The 22,162-nt window shown below is 33.7% G+C and overlaps 1 protein-coding gene across 1 annotated transcript; it reads left to right on the forward strand.

Moving 5' to 3' along the window:
* The first annotated feature begins 3,352 nt into the window (after window positions 1-3,352).
* On the forward strand, window positions 3,353-10,280 carry LOC143530356 (polyadenylate-binding protein 2-like). The gene is made up of 6 exons (XM_077025912.1): window positions 3,353-3,473; window positions 3,547-3,664; window positions 3,816-3,868; window positions 5,378-5,569; window positions 9,209-9,330; window positions 10,082-10,280. Exons 1-6 carry the CDS (start codon window positions 3,363-3,365, stop codon window positions 10,128-10,130), a joined length of 645 nt encoding a protein of 214 aa, XP_076882027.1. The 5' UTR covers window positions 3,353-3,362; the 3' UTR covers window positions 10,131-10,280.
* The last annotated feature ends 11,882 nt before the right edge of the window (window positions 10,281-22,162 follow it).

Below are 22,162 nucleotides of genomic sequence, written 5' to 3' on the forward strand. Positions count from 1 at the left end.
CTGCAGGGTTATCGGTGACAATACCACCTGCGGTTACGTCTTTGCCTACTTCTGAGGTCCCGGTTACATCGGAAATCCCTCCTCAGTACACTCACGATATATCTCATCTGAGGTTTGATTTCGATGCAACCCTATCAGACTCAGAACGAATAGCAGCACTTGAACGGGTCGTGGCAGAGCAGTCAAGGATTAATCTTATCCAGACCCAGGCTATTCAACGCCTAGTTGCAGAGAATCAGATGCAGTCGTCCCTGCTGGTAGAACATGGAAAATCATAGATGCTCTGAAGGAGTTCTTGGCATCTCAGGGGGAGACGAGCTGTAAAGGCGATGAGTTGAGGACGAAGAAGCGCAATGATAGAGACGATGATCCCAATGCATCGAAAGGTGCAGGTGGTGAGTTGCCAAGAACTGTACAAGCTCTTGGGACTTCCACAACTCAGGGGGAGTCGACAACTGCAGCTGGTGGTGATGATGTGGTGGTAGTGGAGGTTGAGGAGATGGATGATGACTTTATGTGTGATGATGATGTATTACCGAGTGATGAGATTGAGAAGATTGGAGAAGAGATTGTGATTGATGATGAGATAGAAGAGGGAGAGATAGTAGAAGAGAATGTGGAGCATGAGATACCGGAAGTAGATAACGCAGATATGAGTCAATAGATTGGGAATGATGAGACTGAATGGGAAGAGCAGCCTAGATGGAAAGAAGGCTATGCTCAGTGGTTCGTCAAAACGAAGAAACCAGCGGTCCCTACAATGTTTAAGAAGAGTTACAACATTAGAGGCTATGCTGAAGCGAGAAAGGGGATTATTTGCTGGATATACGATGAGCAGTTGAGGCTCTTCATGATTAAAAGGTATGATGGCGTTCAGTACTTCAAAAGATTGTTGAGATCGTTGAACACATTGCCAGAGTGTGAAGTGAAAGACTTAGCCAGATTGGGATTGATAAATCGAAGTGATGACAACATGGCTAGAGTCATTGGGAAGATCGTTTGGAAGGAGAGTATAAAGGAAAAGAAGTTTGAGCTGCTGAAACCACAGAAGGGTAAACTTATCGAAGACAAAGATAGGGGGTTGAGAGCAGATGGCAAGCCTTGGATGATTATGAAGTATAAACCGATCCGGTGTTTGAAAGAAGTGCCGATGAAACAAATGCCCAAGGATGTGCTCAAAGAGTTGAAGTGGTGGTATGTAGATTGTGAGACAGCTGAAGCAGTGATGGAAGACGAAGATGAACAAGAGCTGCTGAGAGTCTATCCGATGCATCTAGTGAACCGTCTCGAGCCGATCTGCAGGTGCTGAATGAGAATAAAATCTTTTATATTCCTGCTTGGAAAGACGAAGCGAGGAAATATCAAAGAGTTGTTTCGGTATGTGTACGAGAAGGAGTGAATGCTTAAAGATGAAGATTCAGGATTGTTGAAGATTACAAGACACGTGCTTGAAGATAAAGAGATGAAGCTACTGCCAAGGGGGGGTCTGTTGGTACATGATGTCAGTAGTTCAGTGTCTAGTGTCTGTAATCGAGTCGTTTGGATTTGAGTTTGTATGTAAGCGAAGTTGCTAACAAGTTCGCTGATATAGGCGAACTTGTTAGACAAGCGAAGTTAGTGACAACTTCGCCTGAACATGCCAGGCGAAGTTGTCGTGATATATAACTTAAGCTACGGCTTGAGTTTGAAAACAATTCAATCAGTTTTAGTTTACGAGTCAGAGAGTCCTGTAATCAGTGATTGATATCACGTGTTTAAGGTTGCAATATAACGAGTATTTGTTTATTGTAACATGTGTTTAATCGTATCGTCTTCTACGCTCGTAACGTCTTACGTAGGGATTCCGCACCTACGTAGAACGATATATCTCGTGTAGATCCGGCTGGGAACCTACAATTGGTAGCATATGGTAAGTAAAAGATTCTTAGTAATGCTTTGGTTGACAGTTTCTCAAGGTTATAAAAAAATTGATGATCTATACAATCTGTCAAAACTTTTTTATAAAATATAGGCCTTTAAAGTGTAAAGAACCGGACGTTCAATGAACTGCTCGGGTTTAAATCGAAAACCGGTTTGTGCACCTCTAGTAACAAATGTGTCAACTACTATTTTAAAAAGGAAGCGGTAAATAGCAAATGTTGTTTAATAATTTATTGTTGTTGTATAATAAAGGAAAATAACTTAAAATGAAAAGTGACATACCTTTACACTAAATGTGTCAACGGACGCACCAACAGTAATGGAGTCGAATTCTTGATGCTATTGAATGAATTAAACAAACAAATTTAAGTAAGACTAAACAAATCAAAATATCAATTGATTTGAAATTGGAAATAATTATTCATTAAAAAGTGTTGATTGGCCATGGAAAGTTTAAAATATCAATTGAAAAAGTGTTGGTTCACCATTCATTTAGGCAATTAGCAAACCAAGGATAGGATAACAATAAGCTATTGACGAAAATAAAAGATCATTCCTTTTGAAAATTAAAGTTGAAATCAAAGCATTAGTAAAAAATAATTGAATAGAAAAAATCCAAGCATTGTGCCTTTATACAAAATGTTTAGAGAAAATTAAGAAAATACACATTTTTCTTAGTTCAAATGCATATGAGAAAATTTTCAATCCTAATTTAAAGCAAATCTTATATAAAAATTTATGTACTGCTTCTCGAATCTCAGTTTAAAAACAATTTGTAGTTTACCATAAAGATCTAAATTATTCGACAATGATGCACATTTATTTTCTTTAATTTGAAATCATCTGAGACTTTAAAACTTTATTCCAACAGGCCTGTAACTTCACATTTTATATTTTCTTATTTTTTTTATTTCACCATTAATGTTAGTGAGTGAATCGGTTAGGATTCACATTTATAAAAATAAACTTGAATTCATATATTGAAATTACTTAAAATATAAGGACCAGATAGTGAAATATGTTGAGAAATGATGAGAAGGGCTATGAGATTGACAAGTGGCAAAAATAGTAGTCTTTTATTAGAATAGAAGGATTATTGTTAAGGATCTTGTTTGTAATTATGCAAACAAAATGGTTATTAAGACAACTGAGGTTTTCATCCTTTTGGTTTATTCAAATTTGTCATTTCAGTTCAAAAAGGCATAAAATTTGCTATTTCGGTCATAGAGTTTCATTTTATCGCAGTTTATCCATGTCGTTAACATATTTTGCATTGACAATAGCTTAGGGACGAAAAATGCAGCGAAATTTAAACTTTATGGACAGAAATAACAAATTTTAAAGTCATGAACTGAAATGTAAAATGCAAAAGTAAATATTATTGAATTGTAAAAATTAAAATAAATAAGTAGTGGTTAATGAATGGAAAATCTGGAATTGAGATGATTATGGAGGAGGAAGAACACGAGGTGTACGGAGGAGACATCCCTGAGACTGAGATGGAGGGAGATGTGGAGATGGCCACCGCAGCAGCAGACGATGACGCCGTCAAGGTCAAGGTCTTGGCCTTTTTCTTTTTATTCATTCCTAAACCCTAATTTATTGGATCTTATTATTGTATCGCAGGAGCTGGATGAGATGAAGAAACGATTGAAAGAGATGGAAGAAGAGGCCGCTGCTCTTCGCGAGATGCAAGCCAAAGTTGAGAAAGAAATGGGCTCTGCTGCTGCCGCCGCTCTTCAAGGTCCTCTTCTTCTTTCATCTGTCTTTGTTTCTAATTCCATTCCCAACAAACCTATTTTTTTAAAATCAATCATGGATCTATAAAATAACACTGCTATGATAATATATATACACACTCTCACTTAGGCTCTGATTTTCTACAGATCCTGCAGCTGCAGCTGCTAGCAAGGAGGAGGTAGATACAAGGTCCATATTTGTTGGCAATGTAAGCACAAACAACCAACTATTTCTAACTATATATATTTCGCCACTTAATAATAGCAAATGCTACTTTACTCTCTTCTGTAATTTCTACATTCTTCTCTGCAACTCTGCAGAATCTTTGTTCATCAAAGATAAGAATTACACAATTTTTACTTAAGTTATCTTTTGTCTATTGCTGTTTCATTTTGCTTAGAACCTCATCATCATCATCCTTTTCTTCTTCATGACATCATCATCAGTTCATCATCATCATCGTCTTACTCATCATAAAAGTCATTGGACAATTGAACTTATGATGATTTACTGCTTATCATTTCTCATGATGCCCTCTCTTGAAAAACGATTGCTCACCTCAAGGTTTTTAAAAGTTTTGCTTGTTCCAATGTTCATGCTATTTTTATTGACACGCCAACCCTCCATTTTTTAACTAACCAACAGGAAGTTTTTATTTTTCTAGCTTGTCAGAATATATATACAATTACCCTTTTAGTATGTTTAACTTTTATTTGCCTGATCACAGGACTACTCCTACTCAAATTTCTCTATAGCATCAGTATTTTTCCTTTTACCGTCGATCAGCATGGATGTTGTCCGTATGTGCATAGGCTTTGGTTTTTTGCAACTCTATCTCTTTGTTTTGTAATGTAAAATATGTAGTAGGATGTGGATTAAAAAAAAAAAGAAAGATGGGAATAGTTTGTCATAGTCCCTTTCCTGAAAAAAAATATATAGAAAAAAAAGAACGGAAAGGAAAAGAAATAGAATAAAAAAAAAGAAAAAGAAGAAAAGTCTGAAAGTGGGCATTTTGAAAAAAAAAAAAGAAAAATGTGTATCTCGAAAGCAAATTAGCTGAGTTATTTCAAACTCACTAATTCCCAAAAGCAGTCGGTATTTTCTGGGTGAAGATTAGAGTGAAGCCAACTGGTTCAGCTTTTGGTGCTCTGTTTTGCTGTGCAAGATTGACGGTGAAGCTGCAAATAGCCTTAGAACTGAGTTAATGTGGTGAGGGGTTTGCAATCACTACATATATTTCTGTCTCAAACTAATTATTAGCTTTTTAACTACTTTGGTAACTTAGCCTCGTGTTACATGCTGGTCCATTTGAAATAACGTCATTGTGTAGTTAGCTTACATCATTGAAAAGAGACTTAGTTTGCATGTTCTCACAGTCAGTCATTACTGATTTTAGTTAATTAAGATCAAGTTCTATGCTCAAAACAATATAAGTATAGTCCCTTTTCTACACTTAAAAGTTTCAATAAGAAACTTGCAGAGTTACTGGTAAAGCATATAATACACATTCGATCTTAATGTAAAATGCACGTGTAAAATATTTTTCTTAATTGTAAATCAGCAAGTCTCTGAAATAAGCTTAGGAGGAAACTAGGGTCATATTAAATGTATTCAAAAGAATCTAAAGTCATAGTTGAGAAGAACATGAAAATTTGAATCCAAATGGTGATATTATTTATTTTTTCAATCTAAATAAGGGGTTTTTTTTTGGTTGCAGGTGGATTATGCCTGCACCCCTGAAGAAGTGCAACAGCATTTTCAGTCTTGTGGCACTGTTAACAGAGTGACTATCCTGACTGATAAGTTTGGTCAACCAAAGGGTTTTGCTTATGTAGAGTTTCTTGAAGTTGAAGCTGTTCAGGAGGCTCTCGCACTTACTGAATCCGAATTGCATGGCCGACAACTAAAGGTAACAGTTTCTTACTGCCTCTTATGTTAGGTTTCTTTTGTTGTACTGCCGACTCTTGTGTGCGCATCACATACGTGAAGCGCTCGTCTATGTACAACCAAATAAGCTTTTTTACAACGAGAAGCTGCACATATCTTTCAACTGTTCTGTATATGCATCTATATATCAAATGAAACTGATAGGATTTGATAGATTAGATTGTGATTGATAGAATTTTGAGAAAAGAATGAGTAAAATGAATAACCGAACGATTGTATTACGAAAACGTAAAAGAAAAGTTAACAAGGATAATCCAGGGCTACACCCTCTCTCTGTACATCGGAGCCCTAACAAACTTAACAAATCCAATCCTCTCCACTAACACGTCTTATTCCTATTACTTATACTACCTCTATATTACGCTTTAGTCACTTGTATTAATTTCCCATTGACCCCCTTAAGAATACCTATATATCAACTTTCCCCCATAGCTCATTCCCATCATTACTCCCCCTTTCAAAACAGTCTTGTCCTCAAGACTGGAATTGGCTGCATCGTCTGGTGGCCGACCTTGCCCATGCAGCACCCACACATGATAGGATCCAAAAGTGACAAACGTGCCAAAAGACAAATCCCGGTCAGCATGAGTGGTCCAAAACTGAGAATTCCCCTTGATAAAGAACCCGTCAAAATAGCTATTGGAATCTCCTTGTTGACCTGAAGGAATGAACCCATCATATATGGCTGTAGACGGATTGTGAAGAGTGGCATTTGGACAAAAGAGTAAAGGTACCATACCTCCTTTCCAACCAAGGTGTCTATTGCCAATCTGGAACGTAGACACCATCGTAAACACCATCGTGACGAACAGATGTTGAAGCACGACGAATGTCTGACGAGTATTAGTTTAAGTAAAATAGGGAATGCTCATAACAGCTAAAAATTGATCCACTATTGGAATATTTTGCACCAATAATTCTTTGTTCTTAAAATTATCCCTCATAACTCTATATGAATGGAATATCTTCAAGATGTGGATGTGTGTGGCTGTCATTATCAGTTCATCACCAGTGGCTAGATGTTGAATTGAAGCCTTGGTTGCCATGACTTTCTTGATATCCCATTTATCCACCTGAACCAAATCTGAATTAAGATTTGTATACGAGTTGGGTGGTTTAGGATTAGCATCCATAAAAAACAACTCAGGAGCAGATATGCCTTGATGAACCAAAACTGAAGTACCAAATTCGAGCAAAACCATATGAATAGGGTCAAACACACTACTAAACCGATTAAGATAAGGTGTTGGAAGAAGGACTAGAGCAGTTACATAGTCGAAGTTTACCCCTGGCAATTCTGCCTCAATAGGATCTGTTGATTTGGGAATAAAGGCGCCTAAAGTGATAGTTCTCGGTTCCGAATCGGAATCCTTCTCTGCTGACGAATACAGTAGATCAATCAATTGAGACCGGGACTTTGCATCTTCAGTCCCACCAGAGTCCAAACCCGGTTTCCATTCAAAAATTTTAAGAAACAAGTTACTACAAATTTTTGAATGACTTGAATGAACCTGAGGTACAAGAATTGGATTCATATCTGAATCAAAGGAAGTGAACGAAGCATAAGGGGTCAGTGAGGACTCAAAACACATCTGGTGTAGATTATCAACCGAATTTTCAGATTCGGTGAAACCGGAAATCGGAGTGCTAGTTGCAAGCCTTAGATTTGAAATATCAACACCCGAATCATGACATGAAACCTTAATTTCAAACAAATCAAGGTTTGAGGACCCTGTAACCCCATCCAATTGCTCATCTGGATTGTGAATTTTGAGGCCACCAAAATGCAAGCGCTCTTTCAGATCTGGAAACGAGTGCCTCCAGTTGAGCTACTAGAGATGGAAGACCACATGACAAATCCCTATCGGAAGCAAATTTGGGACCAAAATCCCTATCAGAAACAGATTTGGGACGAGAATGGTGAAATACCTCACCGAAATTGGCTCCCGAACCAAGCGACCCAGCAGCAGTCTTCTGTTCATGCTCTTTAATCCAATTCAAAATCTCTTTTCGAAATTCTCTGGATTTACCATGATCAACCTCCAATGCTTTTAGTGAAGTCTTAATCTCAGAAACATCAGATTGTAATTGTTGAATCTGCTTGTTGTGAGCATCCAATCAATAATTCTGAGCTAGGGTTTCCATGGTTTGAACAGAATAAAACGGCAGGTCTAGGGCAGGTCGGACCAATGATAGGGTTTGATAGATTAGATTGTGATTGATAGAATTTTGAGAAAAGAATGAGTAAAACGAATAACCTAACGATTGTATTACGAAAACGTAAAAGAAAAGTTACAAGGATAATCCAGGGCTACGGCCTCTCTCCATACATCGGAGCCCTAACAAACTCAACAAATCCAATCCTCTCCACTAACACGTCTTATTCCTATTACTTATACTACCTCTATATTACACTTTAGTCACTTGTATTAATTTCCCATTGACCCCCTTAAGAATACCTATATATCAACTTTCCCCCATAGCTCATTCCCATCAGAAACTTTCATATTTTCATCCCTTGGGTTGTTTTTACATATAAACCTCTTACGGACCCTAATTTGACCAATTTTGACCCAGAACTACAATGAGGCGCGCCATTTTTGACCCGTGCACATTTTTTTTGCGCATCAAAACCAAGGTTATGAGCCTAGTAGTGTAGGTTAGAACTTCAAACTGGACTGCCATTGCTCAATTGCAGATGTTTTAAATCAAACTAGATTAGAAAATTCTTTTTACCAAATTGACCAACTTCGATTTGCTCGCATCACATGGTTTAAAACGTTTATATATTTTGTATAAAGAAGTTTTATTTCTTTGTTAGTATTGATAAAAGATTCTAGTGCGAGAATTACAAATTCACACTATGAGGAGCTATTGAGTGAAAGTTCACTTACTTTTTAGGAATTAAATGATAATTTACTCGATTCAAGGCAATGATCATGTTTTTTTATGCCTTAACCAATCATGTAGTTTTAACGTTGCCAGGAGCACATTTTTGCATGCTAATAACCTGAAATTCGCAATCGCATAGGGTGGCTTTGTTTTGTACTTAAACCAAGTACAAATGAGGAAATATTTTCGTATTGTGTGGCTTTTATCTGCAAATATCATTCTATATGCAATAAAACTTTGTGCCTATGTTACAGCTTTGAGATTGTAAGCATATGATTTTGAAGATGTGTTTATAATGATTGCTGATTAAGCCAACTTGTAACTGAAAAGCAACATCACAAACAATCAACCTTTTTCTCTTAAAAGGTGGATGTCTTCTCAGTCGATGCTTATCAAAAAATCCGTTCTTAGACCTACCGGTGACCGGCTTTGCGAGACCTTTTTGATCTACACTGACTGCATTTTTTTTTCCCATAAAAGTTATAGATATCGTGATTTTTATACTTCTTTTTCATGTGAGACTAAGAGCCACCGTTCAAAGTAATTTCTTTTGTATTTGTATCATTCATCTTTTCATATGAATATGGAGCTAATGCAATAATTTTTTGTTCAAAACTAAATAATATAGTTCAATTCTCACATAGCCTATACCGAATTACTGTTCCTTTGGCTCAAACGGGTTGATTAAGTTATATGTGTATGCATGCAGGTAATGGCTAAAAGGACAAATTTACCTGGAATGAAGCAGTACCGTGGAAGGCGTTTTAATCCATACCGAGGCTTTAGGAGGCCATATGTACCTCCTTATTTCTACTCCCCATATGGATACGGGTATTTCACTTTACTATTCTTCTCTTCCAAATACAGGTGGCAGCATGGGACCCACAAACTAATTTTTTTGCTCATATTTTGATATTATTTATAATTTAATATTTAGAAAAGGGGAGAATTGCATCCTTGTAAACTTCACTAGTTGCATATTTACCCAACACAAAACTAATTGCATCTACCTTATTGAAATTTCACATAATGAAAATAATACTCTTCCATATTTAAGAAAACCTTACAAAATGACCCAATTGATTTCATTGTGGTTATTGTCACTTGTTTATTTATTATGTTATTCCAAAGGCTCGTGATAAAGAAGAGTATATTCTATATATAGACAAAAGAAAATAATGGAAAAAACGCAGAAAATGCTTGAAAAAAACACAAGAAAGATGAAAACAAAAAATTCATTGGTAAAACATAAAAAAAAAACAGAAAAAGGAAAACAAAAACTAGTTAAAAATGGGTAAATATGAAAGTCTGGGAAATATTAAGTTTTAGGAAAAAAAAATTAAGGATGAACAGTCATTCTATACTTTTTAATAAAATATGTTAAAATGGGTAAAATATGTTAAAATGGATATATGTAAATTTGGTTTTGGGCTGGGTAAATATACAATTAATGAAGTTTAGAACTAGAAATAATCTTAATAATATTTTTAATAAAGCAATTTTAGAGGTTTATTTGATGGGTTGACTTTAAAAAATATATACCCATTTTGAGCCTTACAATTATTGTAATCTCATATTTCAGAAAGGTTCCAAGGTTCAGGAGGCCATCGCGCTACATGCCTTATTATTAGAAAGACCAACATGCTGCTGCAGTGTATTCGTTGGTTGACTGCATATCATGAATATTTTTGCTTTTAATTGTGCTGAGATTATAACTTGTGTTTGAAATATTAAAAAAGTTTGGAACAAGAATAGAATATTGTGTTACGTCCGTCATGTGATTATTTGAATTAAAATAATTCAGCTTTTGATAGATGTGTTCGTTTGTTCATCATAGGAAGGGTGTACATCCTAGCACAATGTAAGAGTTTTCTTTTGTAGCCTTGTAAATTTTATCCTCCACAACTGCAACATTTGAATAACGTGGTTTCGTATCAACATTCTGCTACAAGTTCGGTTTATGTATATTAGGGATTTATGCATATATCCCCTCCTGTAGACCACTAATTACATATTTTCCCAATGCAAATTTTTTATTTACATATTTTCTCTTTGCATGCCAAATTACCAATTCACCCCCTCCACTTTATTCATCTCCCTCGCTCTTCTTTGCCGTCAAAACAGCTTTCCTCTGACACCCGCTGCCCTCAGAAACTCCCTCTCTAATTGCGGACACAAATGGTGCAACGATGGTCGACTTCGTGATTGGCAATTACGATTCAAGTTAAATATGCAACTAGTGAATCTTTCGTGGAGAGAGGAGGTGAGATCTATCACCATTGGGGGGGACCACATTCCATGGGACAAAGTTTAAAATATTGTAGGCTAATTAACATTTTGTTAATAATTCTTGTTTAGATTTGCTTGATTTAGATCATATTTGTCTTTAGGGTTTTCCTAGTGGTATGATAATGGACCACACACGCGTTGGGTTGAAGATAAACTAGGTCAAAACTGGATCTCAAGAAACAAAGACCTATTCATATTTCTAGGAGGTGTCTGAGTTGCATTAGACGTTGGCTACGATGTAGAAGTTTTTGCCAACGATGTAGAAGTTTTGGTGCGTTTTTACTAGACCGAAATGTGACTACTTTATCCACGTCAAGCATTTAATTTAGTGTTTGATGGCAATATAAACATTGGAAGAATGAAAGTCAGGTGACAGATTAGCCTATCAAATAAGACTTCAGAGAGGAATTAATATGTTCACAATGTGGATGTTTACATTGGTGTTGACAGTAACTCAGGACGCATGAGGTAGTACCCAAACAAGTTCACATGCCACCCGATTGAAGACGATCCTTGTTATCCTCTTTCACAATCGAGTACTATAGACCAATTTGCCAAACTGAAGGGTCAGCGGAAATGTTGCCAAACCAATTTGCCCTACCTGAGCTGCACCCCTACCCCTGAATACTCTAATATAATAAGCTTGGAAATTGGATGACAGATGATTGAGGACCTTGCCTCATATCATAGTTGCATACACTTGAAAGTATTATAAGTTTGGAAGACCTAAGAATAGTGCAAGTCTAAATACACTTTTTAAGAGTGGAGGTTAGTTCTACAAGGCCAGACATATTGCTTCTGGCCATCAATTAACATAGAAATTTTTTGCATTTTGTTAGAGACCTCCAATTTTAAAAGAAAGGCCATTACTACAATTTGTTTGGTGACCCTCATATACTGAAATTCTTCGAGCCACCGAAAATCATATATATATATATATATATATTAAAGTTTGATGGACATTGAAGTACCCCATTACGTCAGCTCTAGCAAGGAGCCATGCACATTATCAGGTGTACAAGTAGTTTGATCTTTGTTTGTGCATATAACTGTCTTTGGCTACTGGTTATTGTATTTGAAGATGTAATTTTGTTGTTTTGTAGTTGGGAAAATATGTAATTGATAGGGGAAATATGCAAAATTTATTAGTTAAAATAAGGTTAAAATAGTCATTCAATAAGTCAATTTTAATAAAATGGATATATATGCAATTTATATGTTTTAAAAAGGGGATATATGCCAATGACTTTTTTTAACTTGGGGTAATATGTAATTAATGATCTTAATAAGAGGAAGTTTGTAATAAGGGAGGGGATATATGTAATTGACTTTTTTAACTTGAGGAAATATGTAATTGTGGGTTGGGTTATTTTACAAATGCTAACAAAAATAAGAAGTGTGAGAAGACATAATTAATTGACATGTGTCGAGTAGAGACAAAAGGAAAAAGAGTACAAAAGTAGCAGTACACATTTACCCTCTTCACATGCAAGTCACATGCTAATTCCCCAATTATTTTAAAACGTCTATAACTTTTTCATATGATATTCAAAAAAAAAAAATTCACCATTACAACAAAGCGTTTTTTATCTTTAATATGGTATGATTTTGTTACCCAAAAAGTAAAACAAAAATTACGTTATTGTGCCTTTTTTGCTTACCATTGTGTCTTTTTTCGACATTGTGTCTTTCTGTTTGTCATTGTGTCTTTCAACTCATCATTGTGTTTTTTTTTGGAAATACTAATAACACAATTGCGCAATAATAATATGTAAATATAATAAAAAATAATAACAAATTATGTAATACATAAAACACAATGATTAATACATATTACACAATAACCTGAAACGTAAAACACAATTGTGAATATATATAACACAATGATCTTAAATGTAAGACACAATGGTGAATACATATAACACAATGACCTGAAACGTGAAACACAATGGAAACTATATATTACACAATGACTTGAACGTAATACACAATGAACGTAATACTATTTTTTTCAAATTAAGTGAATGCTACATGTCAATTTCGAACAAAAGACAATGAACGCATTACATAATACATATGACTAAAACACAGTGATAAGTAAAAAAGACAAATGTTGAGCACAAAGACACAATGACGAACAAAAAAAACATAATGATTTAATCTTTGTTTTAATTTTTATCTTTAAAATGAGTACCAGTTAAAAACATAATGACCAAAATTAATAACACAATGCATAGAAAACCCAATTAAAAAACACAATGAACAACCAATAACACAATATAAAAAAAAACTGACTGATTTTTTTATTTATTTTTATATAACATTATGATATTCATATTAAAGATAAAAAAAAGTTTTTTATTATGGTGATTTAAAAAAAATGACATATGAAAAAGTTATGGACGTTTTAAAATTATAAGAAAATTGGCATATGACTTACATGTAAAGAGAGAGAGAGAGAGAGAGAGAGAGAGTCATCATAAATAGGTTATTACCTTAATGTTATTCTCATCGATTTTTATTCTTACATTAAATTCCATAATTCAAATATAAAATTAATGAATAAGATTCCTTTTCATACTTATCATTTTTTTTATACTTTGTATTTTAACATTACCCTATGTTATTAATGACGTTAATAAAAAGAAAATATGTAAAAACCTCTATGTATAATCCTGCTGTGGCATGTTTCCAGACAGCAGTTTAGGACCCCAATTTGGCCAACCATTTGTGGGACAACTTCAAACGAGGATCTTGGTCCCAAACAGTTAGTGTTGGATGCCATTAGGTTTAAGAACATTACGATGAAGGCTTGAGCAAACTTTATAGCTGTGGATACTGTTGCTACAACAAATAATGTCTAGAGAAGAGTATTAACGGCTTCTGGGTTTGATAGCTTTAATGGACTTTTAGTTCATCATATATTACATTCAACCTTCAACATGAGAATAAGCTAATATATTATTTGAGGGTGATATACAAAGAACATAGTAGTGTTTAGTATTGTATGAGTGAGAGTGATTAAGTCAAGATTAGTACCTAGGATTGACTAAGAGCATTCTCAATCCATTTTTCATCTTCATCTCTATAATTACACTAAAGACATCATCTTTTCTCTCTCATTTTCAATTAAATAATACTTTTTTTATACTTTTATCATTGCATTTTCTCTCTCATTCACTCACAACCACTTTCAAAAATATTAAAAAATTAAAGAGATGAACAGCGTGTTTTTCCAAATTTAACCATGAACAGTAACATTTTCTTTCTCCTCCTCTCACAACCACTTTTAACCATCTCTAAAAAATGAAGAACCCCCTCACATAATTTGAAGAATCCATTGGAAATGCTCTAAGGCATCATTTTATAGTGAGATTTCCTACCCAAGCTAAGCTTGACGGCCAGTTCGTTAGCTTAATAGGGCCTTTTTCTCTCATTTCTTTGTTGCATGTTTGACCTTTCCTTTTTAGCAATGTTTTTAGATCCGGACCGAACGTCGACTCGGATGCTTTACCGGGTCACATGTTGGATCAGCCCGGGAGGTCAGATTGGACATTGACCCGGATGACATCATAATATCTATATAAATATATATATAGGAGGAATAATTTGAGAACCTTGTTGAGTTTTAAGAATATAAGAACTTCATTATTAACCACACATTTAATTAAATAAATTAAATTACGTAGTTGAGAATAAATTCAATTAAAAAATTAAGTAGGAGAGAGAATAAAGATGTATAGTGATTACACTAATTTAAATGTCCGTTACACCTATGTAAAAAGTCGACTCGGTGCCTAAAAAATTCTGTAATTTTTCTACGTACATGTAACCAACATATATTACGTATATGTAAAAAAATTTCAAAAAAAAATTGTTATGTTGAGTTTTTCGAGTTCTTAAACTCATAGTGATTTTCAAAAGAAATCAATCCTATATATATATATAGAGAGGATGATTCATGAGAGAAATTATTTTAGAGCAAGAAGTGTGAGAAATCAATCTGTGCCATTGATTTTATCTAATCAATGGTTCATAGTTATGTTGGCAAATTTGCAATAAATAAGAAAAAACATGGAAGGTTTAAATAGAAAGGATATTTTGGTCTAAATGTTTTATAAGATGAAAACGTATGATGTAAATAAAATTTTAACACTTGGCCGGCCAATAAATGCAAACTTTCTTCTTGTGTCTCTCTCTAATCCTTTCCATTTTTCCTCAAATTTTCTTCCTTACTTCTCTACTACATATTCCTACATTTTAATTACAAATTTTCTTAGCACCTACAATAAGTACAAGTACTTACAAAATTAAAACTTTTTAATTCAAGTTCTTATTATTTATTTTCGAAAAAAGAAAATTTATAATAGATGATGGATGCACTCACAGAATTTTCTCAATATATGAAATTTTGTTGCTCTTTTAAAGTTCTAATCTATACATTTGAAGTTTTAACCTACACTACTGTGTAGAAAACATTCTACCTTATTTATGTATTTTAATTCAGTCAATGAAAAAACAAATTGCTTGTACAAAACATTCTACTTTGTAGGAAAGAATTCTAATTGTTGTGAACTTGAGTAAATGTAAAAATTATTAACACTACACAAATGTATAAGCCGACTATGTAGGTACTAAACATAACTATACTTGTGTGACTATAAGTTATAATATGTATGATATATATATTTCATATGTAGGGATCCGTTATGAATATCTATAGATAATATAAATTAGTTGTGTAGGTATAAATTATTTGTTTGTGGTTAATATAGTAGTAAGATTGTTTTTCACATCCCATGTATGTAGGTTGTTTACTTTGTTGTGTAGGTGGTAACTATGAAACCGTGTAAGAATCAACGTTGTAAAAGTCGGATTCCAAGGCCCTCTATGACATTTGAGCCAAAACAAGGTACACCTCAGTACGTATTTACTGATTAAGCAAATAAACGCCTTTTGCGTAACAAGCGAACGATTAACCGAACGGGTCGGGTTATGACCCAGGTATCTCGGGGGGGGGGGGGGGGGCATTTATAAGTGATATACGATCTATACAAGCTAAAATATTAGAAATATGGTCTTAGTTTGATAGCAAACAAGTTAAACGAAAACATGCTCGTTTAACCACCCGCCATAGAATTAAACGCGAAAGATAGTTACAAACCAAGCATTGTATCATCCGTTAAGCCGAAAAAGACTTACCAAACACTTATTTGAAATGTTTTAAGCGATTCGTGAAAATATTTTTGATTTTTACAAACATATAGTATGTTTTTATAATTTTACACAAAACTAGCCGAAAAACACTTGTTTTCGCGTTGTTTAACGCACCCGAAAAGTTTTTCGCGCCAAAAACCGAACCCGAACTAAATTTGGACCGGGCTTTTCGTATTTGGGCTTGAGAAATCAGAAACTTGGGCCAAAATGGGCCCAAGGTGGGCCCATGATGGTCTGATCGCAATCAGCAGCCCCCCCTTGTTTATTCTTTCACATTTAAACTAGGTTCAAGCCATTTTAACATCATTTCTTCGAAAACTCTGGACACCCCTTCTGTTTCAGCCAGAAAACTTCCAAAACCCTAAGGTAAGAGCTTAAATAAGTAGCTTTTTTACTTGTTTGAACTTGTTTAATACCATAAAAACATGTCTTGGTTACTAAAAATCATTCCTAACCGTGTAAAAATCCTAAAAATGGTCCATAAACATGTTTTGATCATACACATGGTAAGGAACCTGTTTTGATAATTGTTTTGGCCATAAACACGGATTAAAGGGTTGAAACGACGTTTTTACGGTTCAAAAGTTCGTTTTTGTGCACTAGCCGAAACCCTAACTTAAGGGCTGTTATGTTGATGAAATATTGCTTGGTTTGTGATATAGGACTTGTACCTAGCTTTCTTAGAAGCACAAGAACCTGAAAACATGATTAAAAGGTCGGAAACGAGCCAAACCCGCTGAGGTAATGCCGAAACACTCGCTTACGGGCTATTTAGGTTAAGGTTGTGATGTGCATATTTTTAGGACTTGAAATTTTTCACGGACATCAGGGACCATGTCAATGAGTCCCTGTTTAAATTTGGTAATTTTTCGACCATCCGAGAATATTTGGCGAATTTATTACAGAATTGGGACGTTTATTTGGGAAAAATAGCTAAAATAATTCAAAAATTATGAAATTTTTCTGGGAACTCAGATTTGATGTATTTTGGTCACATATGAATTTTGGGATCATTTGGAGAAGTTTAAAGGTGTTTTGTTTATTTGCGTTCGTGTGAATTTTTACAGCCGAATTTGGGCCGAAAAGAATATCGCACGAGCTTTTTACATTCTGGAATTGATACAGGTTGTTTTGGGACATGATTTGAGTATTCAGGAATTTTTGGTGAATTTTTGGAAATTGTTTGGGGTAAACGGACGATTTTCAGACGAAATATAGCTGATAAAATGAATTTTTATAAATTAATAAATCAGTAAATAAATTCCAGAAATATTTTTATAAAAATCTACATATTTTAATTGATAAGTGGTTAAATTTTCATAATTTAATGATTAATTATTAATTAATTATGTTAATCTGAATATTAAACAAATTCAGTTTTTATAAAAACCGGCAAGTTCGCGACTAGTGAATCTGCGGGAATATTAAAACACCAAGAGTGATCAAAAATCATATTTTTGGACTAGTTAAGTGAAAATGAACTTTTCTATGAGAAACCTGGACAATCCGGGTGGATTGTGCGCGTTTCTTCTCAAATCAAACTGAATAAGCGGAAACGGGCCCCGTGGCTAATCCGGGACCCCAGTATGTGATCCTTCTTTATAACTTAATCATTTTATTAACCAATACATTTACCCAAGCTTATTTTCCCATAACTGTTTTCTGAACGCGTAAACGAACAACTTGGCCCAGCTGGGAAAACGGGAATCTGAGTCAAGTTCAGTTTTAAGTATTAGACATTGAACAACATCACAACCTAAGCCTATTGCCACTTTCTGGGCGTTCCAGCTACACCCAGATTAGTTATACAACCCAGTTTAGTATTGAGATTATAATAATATTAAAATATTAATATTATTATAATATTAATTATATGAACTACTGATAGCGGACTGAACAAACCACGAGTTGATACAGTACGGAATATCTACAAAACCTTGAGTTTCATGACCCCACTTTTAAACTGTTTTACGAAATTTTGGGGTGAAAAGCATGTTTGCTTATATCTATATACTTATCTGAAACATGTGATGATGTGAATTATCTAAGTGCTAACACACGAAAGTCCCCACAATCACAGTGATTAACTTCGAGCCGGTGGCTTGTGAATAGTACTATGGGTTTGACAAACCCAAACGGAATCGGCCTGGTTGCCGTGTCACATAGCGCCGTTTGCACATGACCATATTTAAACATACAGGCTATGTAGTGTTAGACATAGCTACCGGGGCATGTTGTGGGCGGAAGGGGAGCCACAGTGGTTGATTGAGCGTGGGAAATGGAGGCACGCAGCACGAACAGTACAGGCTTCACTGTAGCTTAGCATAATTACATCACATACATCATTTACATACATACATACATACTTATTTCATAATTACAAGTGTTGACTTGTGAACACTCATTACTGTTTTCTTGAAACTCGTGAAACTCACCAACTCTAATAGTTGACCCGTTTTAAACTGCTTTTCATGTGTACATAAATCGGAATGATTGGGTGATCTGTTACTTGCCTGAAGTGTGTGGTTGATGCTATGTGAATAGAAGCAAGGGCGTTATTAGTTAGAATGTATAGTTAACGAACTAGTTTTGTTTGTATCGCTTAGACTGTTAAACAATGATAGAACAAAGAAATGTAATATATTGTAAATTAGTTTGTAATGTTTCTTTATAAACAATGTATTGATATCAGAGGTGTCTGTTACATTCCCGTTTTACGCTTCCGCATTGTGCTAATCGGGGTGTGACACCCTCGGGCATCAACCTTGCCACCTTTTCCCAACTCGGCCACCATTATTCGCTAAGGTCCAACTCGGTCAAAAGTCGGAGTACTCGGAATTACTCGGCCTCCAAGGTCAATTCGGCCACCATTTTTTTTATTTTTTTAGTTAAAATTAAAAAAAAAACAACAAAACATGAATTTTTTGAATTATGTTTTTTTCATATGAATGTTTATTTTGATATGAATTATGTTTGTCTTAACATATATATATATATATATATATATATATATATATATATATATATAATATCCAATAGTTATTTTATGTTATATTTATCATGTCGAGTACAAGCCGAGTACTCCCCGAGTATTCCGAATACTCCTTACAAGGGTGTATGCCGCCTAGGGATCGCCTAACGAGTTTTACAACACTTGGCCTCCAAGGTCAATTCGGCCACCATTTTTTTATTTTTTTAGTTAAAATAAAAAAAAATAACAAAACATGAATTTTTTGAATTATGTTTTTTTCATATGAATTATGTTTATTTTGATATGAATTATGCTTGTCTTAACATATATATATATATATATATACACATATATATAAAATATTCAATAGTTATTTTATGTTATATTTATCATGTCGAGTACTCCCCGAGTATTCCGAATACTCCCTACAAGGGTGTCGGCTATATATATATATATATATATAATATCCAATAGTTATTTTATGTTATATTTATCATGACGAGTACTCCCCGAGTATTCCGAATACTCCCTACAAGGGTGTCGGCTGTCTAGGGATCGCCTAGCGAGTTTTACAACACTGGTAAGAATTAATGTTTTTTTTTTTGCTTTTTTTTTCAAATTTAATGTGTATGGAAACTTATATGTTGTTTAGGATGTCGTGTTTATAGTTATTATGGTTGATTAGTATGTTAGATGCATATGCTGTTGTGTAGGAAAAAAAATTAAAAAAAAATGAAAAACTAAATTCTAGAAAGAAACATAAGTTTCATGCAATTGGAATTTTGAAGAATATGCATCAACACAGCAATCGGAATTTTTGTTGGGAGACAAAAATTATGAATTCAAATATGATAATAGTATTTAATAAAAAAAATATGTTTTAAAGCTAATATATAATATTGTTTTGTAAGTTACTATATTTATGATTACGTAACAAAAATATAAGTAACATTTTATTAACATACCATTACAATTAAATAAAACAAAAAGATAAAGAAAAAACATGATTGGTTAAAACCACTTCTAGTATTTCTCTCATTAACTTAACTATATATATATATATATATATATATATATATATATAGGTTTAAGTTCAGAAGAGAAGTAAAGTTATTGCGAGAAATGTGAAAAGTCGATGTAGCCAATCAGATTTTTTGTTTTTTTATTTTATTTTATTTTAATTAAATTTAGAGATAGTATAAATCATCATATTTAGTTTATATGGAAACTATTAATTATATTCTTGAACATTTTATTATGTTTAAACAAGTTTAATTCAAACACCTACACAATCAATCTGAAATCAAAACCCAAAAGATCATTATTATTATCTATCAATTTCAAATCAAAACCCAGAAGATCATTTATTATCCATCCTACATTTAAATAGTGATAATATCTAATACTCCATAACAAACTATTAATTTCTTAAAAATTTTATTCTTCATACACTAAAAATTTTACACGTACTACAGGAAGAAAAATGACAACCCAGAGACATAGAAAACAAATAATCTTCTTAAACGTTATAAATAGTTATATCAATGATGTTAAACATCTACAACTAGTAATTAAAATACCTACACAAGTGTTCGATAATACACGAATGATGTTAAACGCCACATGTCTTTTAATGTCACTATAGTCACATCGCCATTCGGTGTGTCTTTAATATTCTTTTTCATCAAACCCAACTCTCTTGAGGTGGTGAAGTCTTTAGAAGCTAAATGCCCATCTAACTGTTTAAAAACCAAATAAAAAAGTTAATTAATAACCATCTAAAGCTAGCTTTTCATTTTCTAATATCAAATATCAAAACAACCTACACATAGCCAGCACAACCTACACAACACAATAACCTCCACAAAAATGCATATATATGCAAACTAAACATTATTATTACAGCATACACCGCTCAAAGAACTTTAAACCATACACTTACACAGCCTACACATACAAACTACATAAGCTACACACCTATACATAAGTTGTGTAACACCTGCAAAATTATATCTTACACAAGACATCCTACACATACTACTTTCAATCCAAACAATAACACACACATAGAATTTATAGCAATTTATAGCCTACACAACTGCTACTTTACAGCCTACACAGACTACATTTTCATTTGTATGTAAACAGTTTATATATCCTAGTCAAAGTGGCAAACATCACTAATCCTACACAAAATCCTAAAACACCATAAGCAGTTGACTTATAAGAAATGTAGTTCCAACAAACAATGGACTTACTTTATATAGTAACACATCCTAAAGTGATACTAATAGAAAACTGACTAGTGGACATTGTGAATGAATCTATTAATAAATTTGATCCGCCAATAGAATTAACAGTGCCTTCTTATCAATCAGCCTACTAAAAAGAAAAAAATAAATCATTCAACATGGCCAACTTAATATCATAAGTTAACTGTTACAAATTAAGCAAACATAGCCTACACTGCATCATAAAGTAGTCAGATTATCTAAGTTAACTGTTACAATTTCATCTTTAACAACACTTATAACCCAGAACCATTTTTAACCACAGAGTATATACTAACTAATTCATATGGTTCAGTATTCACTATCACAATCAGGTTATTCCGACATACAATTAAGGTTTCATATTATAAGAATGTAGGGAAAAAAACTTGAAATTGGGATGAATAAACAAAAACCCTTACTTTTTTTTACCCCCAATTAAGTTGATAATAACAAAATTGAAGTTATTCCTACATCGATTAAAACATAAAATAAACAAATTTTGATGAAGAACATTAATCTAACCTTTAAACTTGCCGTCTCCTACACCATCAGCTGTTGCGACCTATTCTTCAAAAACCCTAGGTTTTGATCAACAAACCAACCTTTTACAGAAAATTGATGAACAATTTTCACCAAATATTGAAGGAAGATCCAAAGAATCGTTTGATTATTTGTGAGATTAAATTGATTTGTGTTAGGTTTGGAAGAAGCCATCAGTAATAACTATTGCATTAACTTTGGAATGTTAATTATCAAGTCCAATTTCAATGTTTCTACCAAGGACAAAATTACTACACTGCCATTTTCTATTAAAATGTCATTAAATCATTGACCCATTAATTACAAATATGCCACAACAAATATAGACCATTGATCTATCTTAATCAATGGCTACAAATAACTTCTCGCATTT

The sequence above is a fragment of the Bidens hawaiensis genome, unplaced genomic scaffold (assembly GCF_021521415.1).
Source record: "Bidens hawaiensis isolate Kalapana, Puna unplaced genomic scaffold, B.hawaiensis_p1.1 tig00000657_1, whole genome shotgun sequence".
NCBI classification, from domain to species: domain Eukaryota; kingdom Viridiplantae; phylum Streptophyta; class Magnoliopsida; order Asterales; family Asteraceae; genus Bidens; species Bidens hawaiensis.

What these genes read in the sequence shown, in the direction of transcription:
- LOC143530356 (XM_077025912.1), top strand. Translation starts at nt 3,363, where the DNA reads ATGATTATGGAGGAGGAAGAACACGAGGTGTACGGAGGAGACATCCCT. An exon ending in TGCTGCCGCCGCTCTTCAAG is followed by an intron (nt 3,665 to 3,815) that starts GTCCTCTTCTTC and finishes CAGATCCTGCAG; the next exon opens with CTGCAGCTGCTAGCAAGGAG. An exon ending in TGCATGGCCGACAACTAAAG is followed by an intron (nt 5,570 to 9,208) that starts GTAACAGTTTCT and finishes GTATGCATGCAG; the next exon opens with GTAATGGCTAAAAGGACAAA.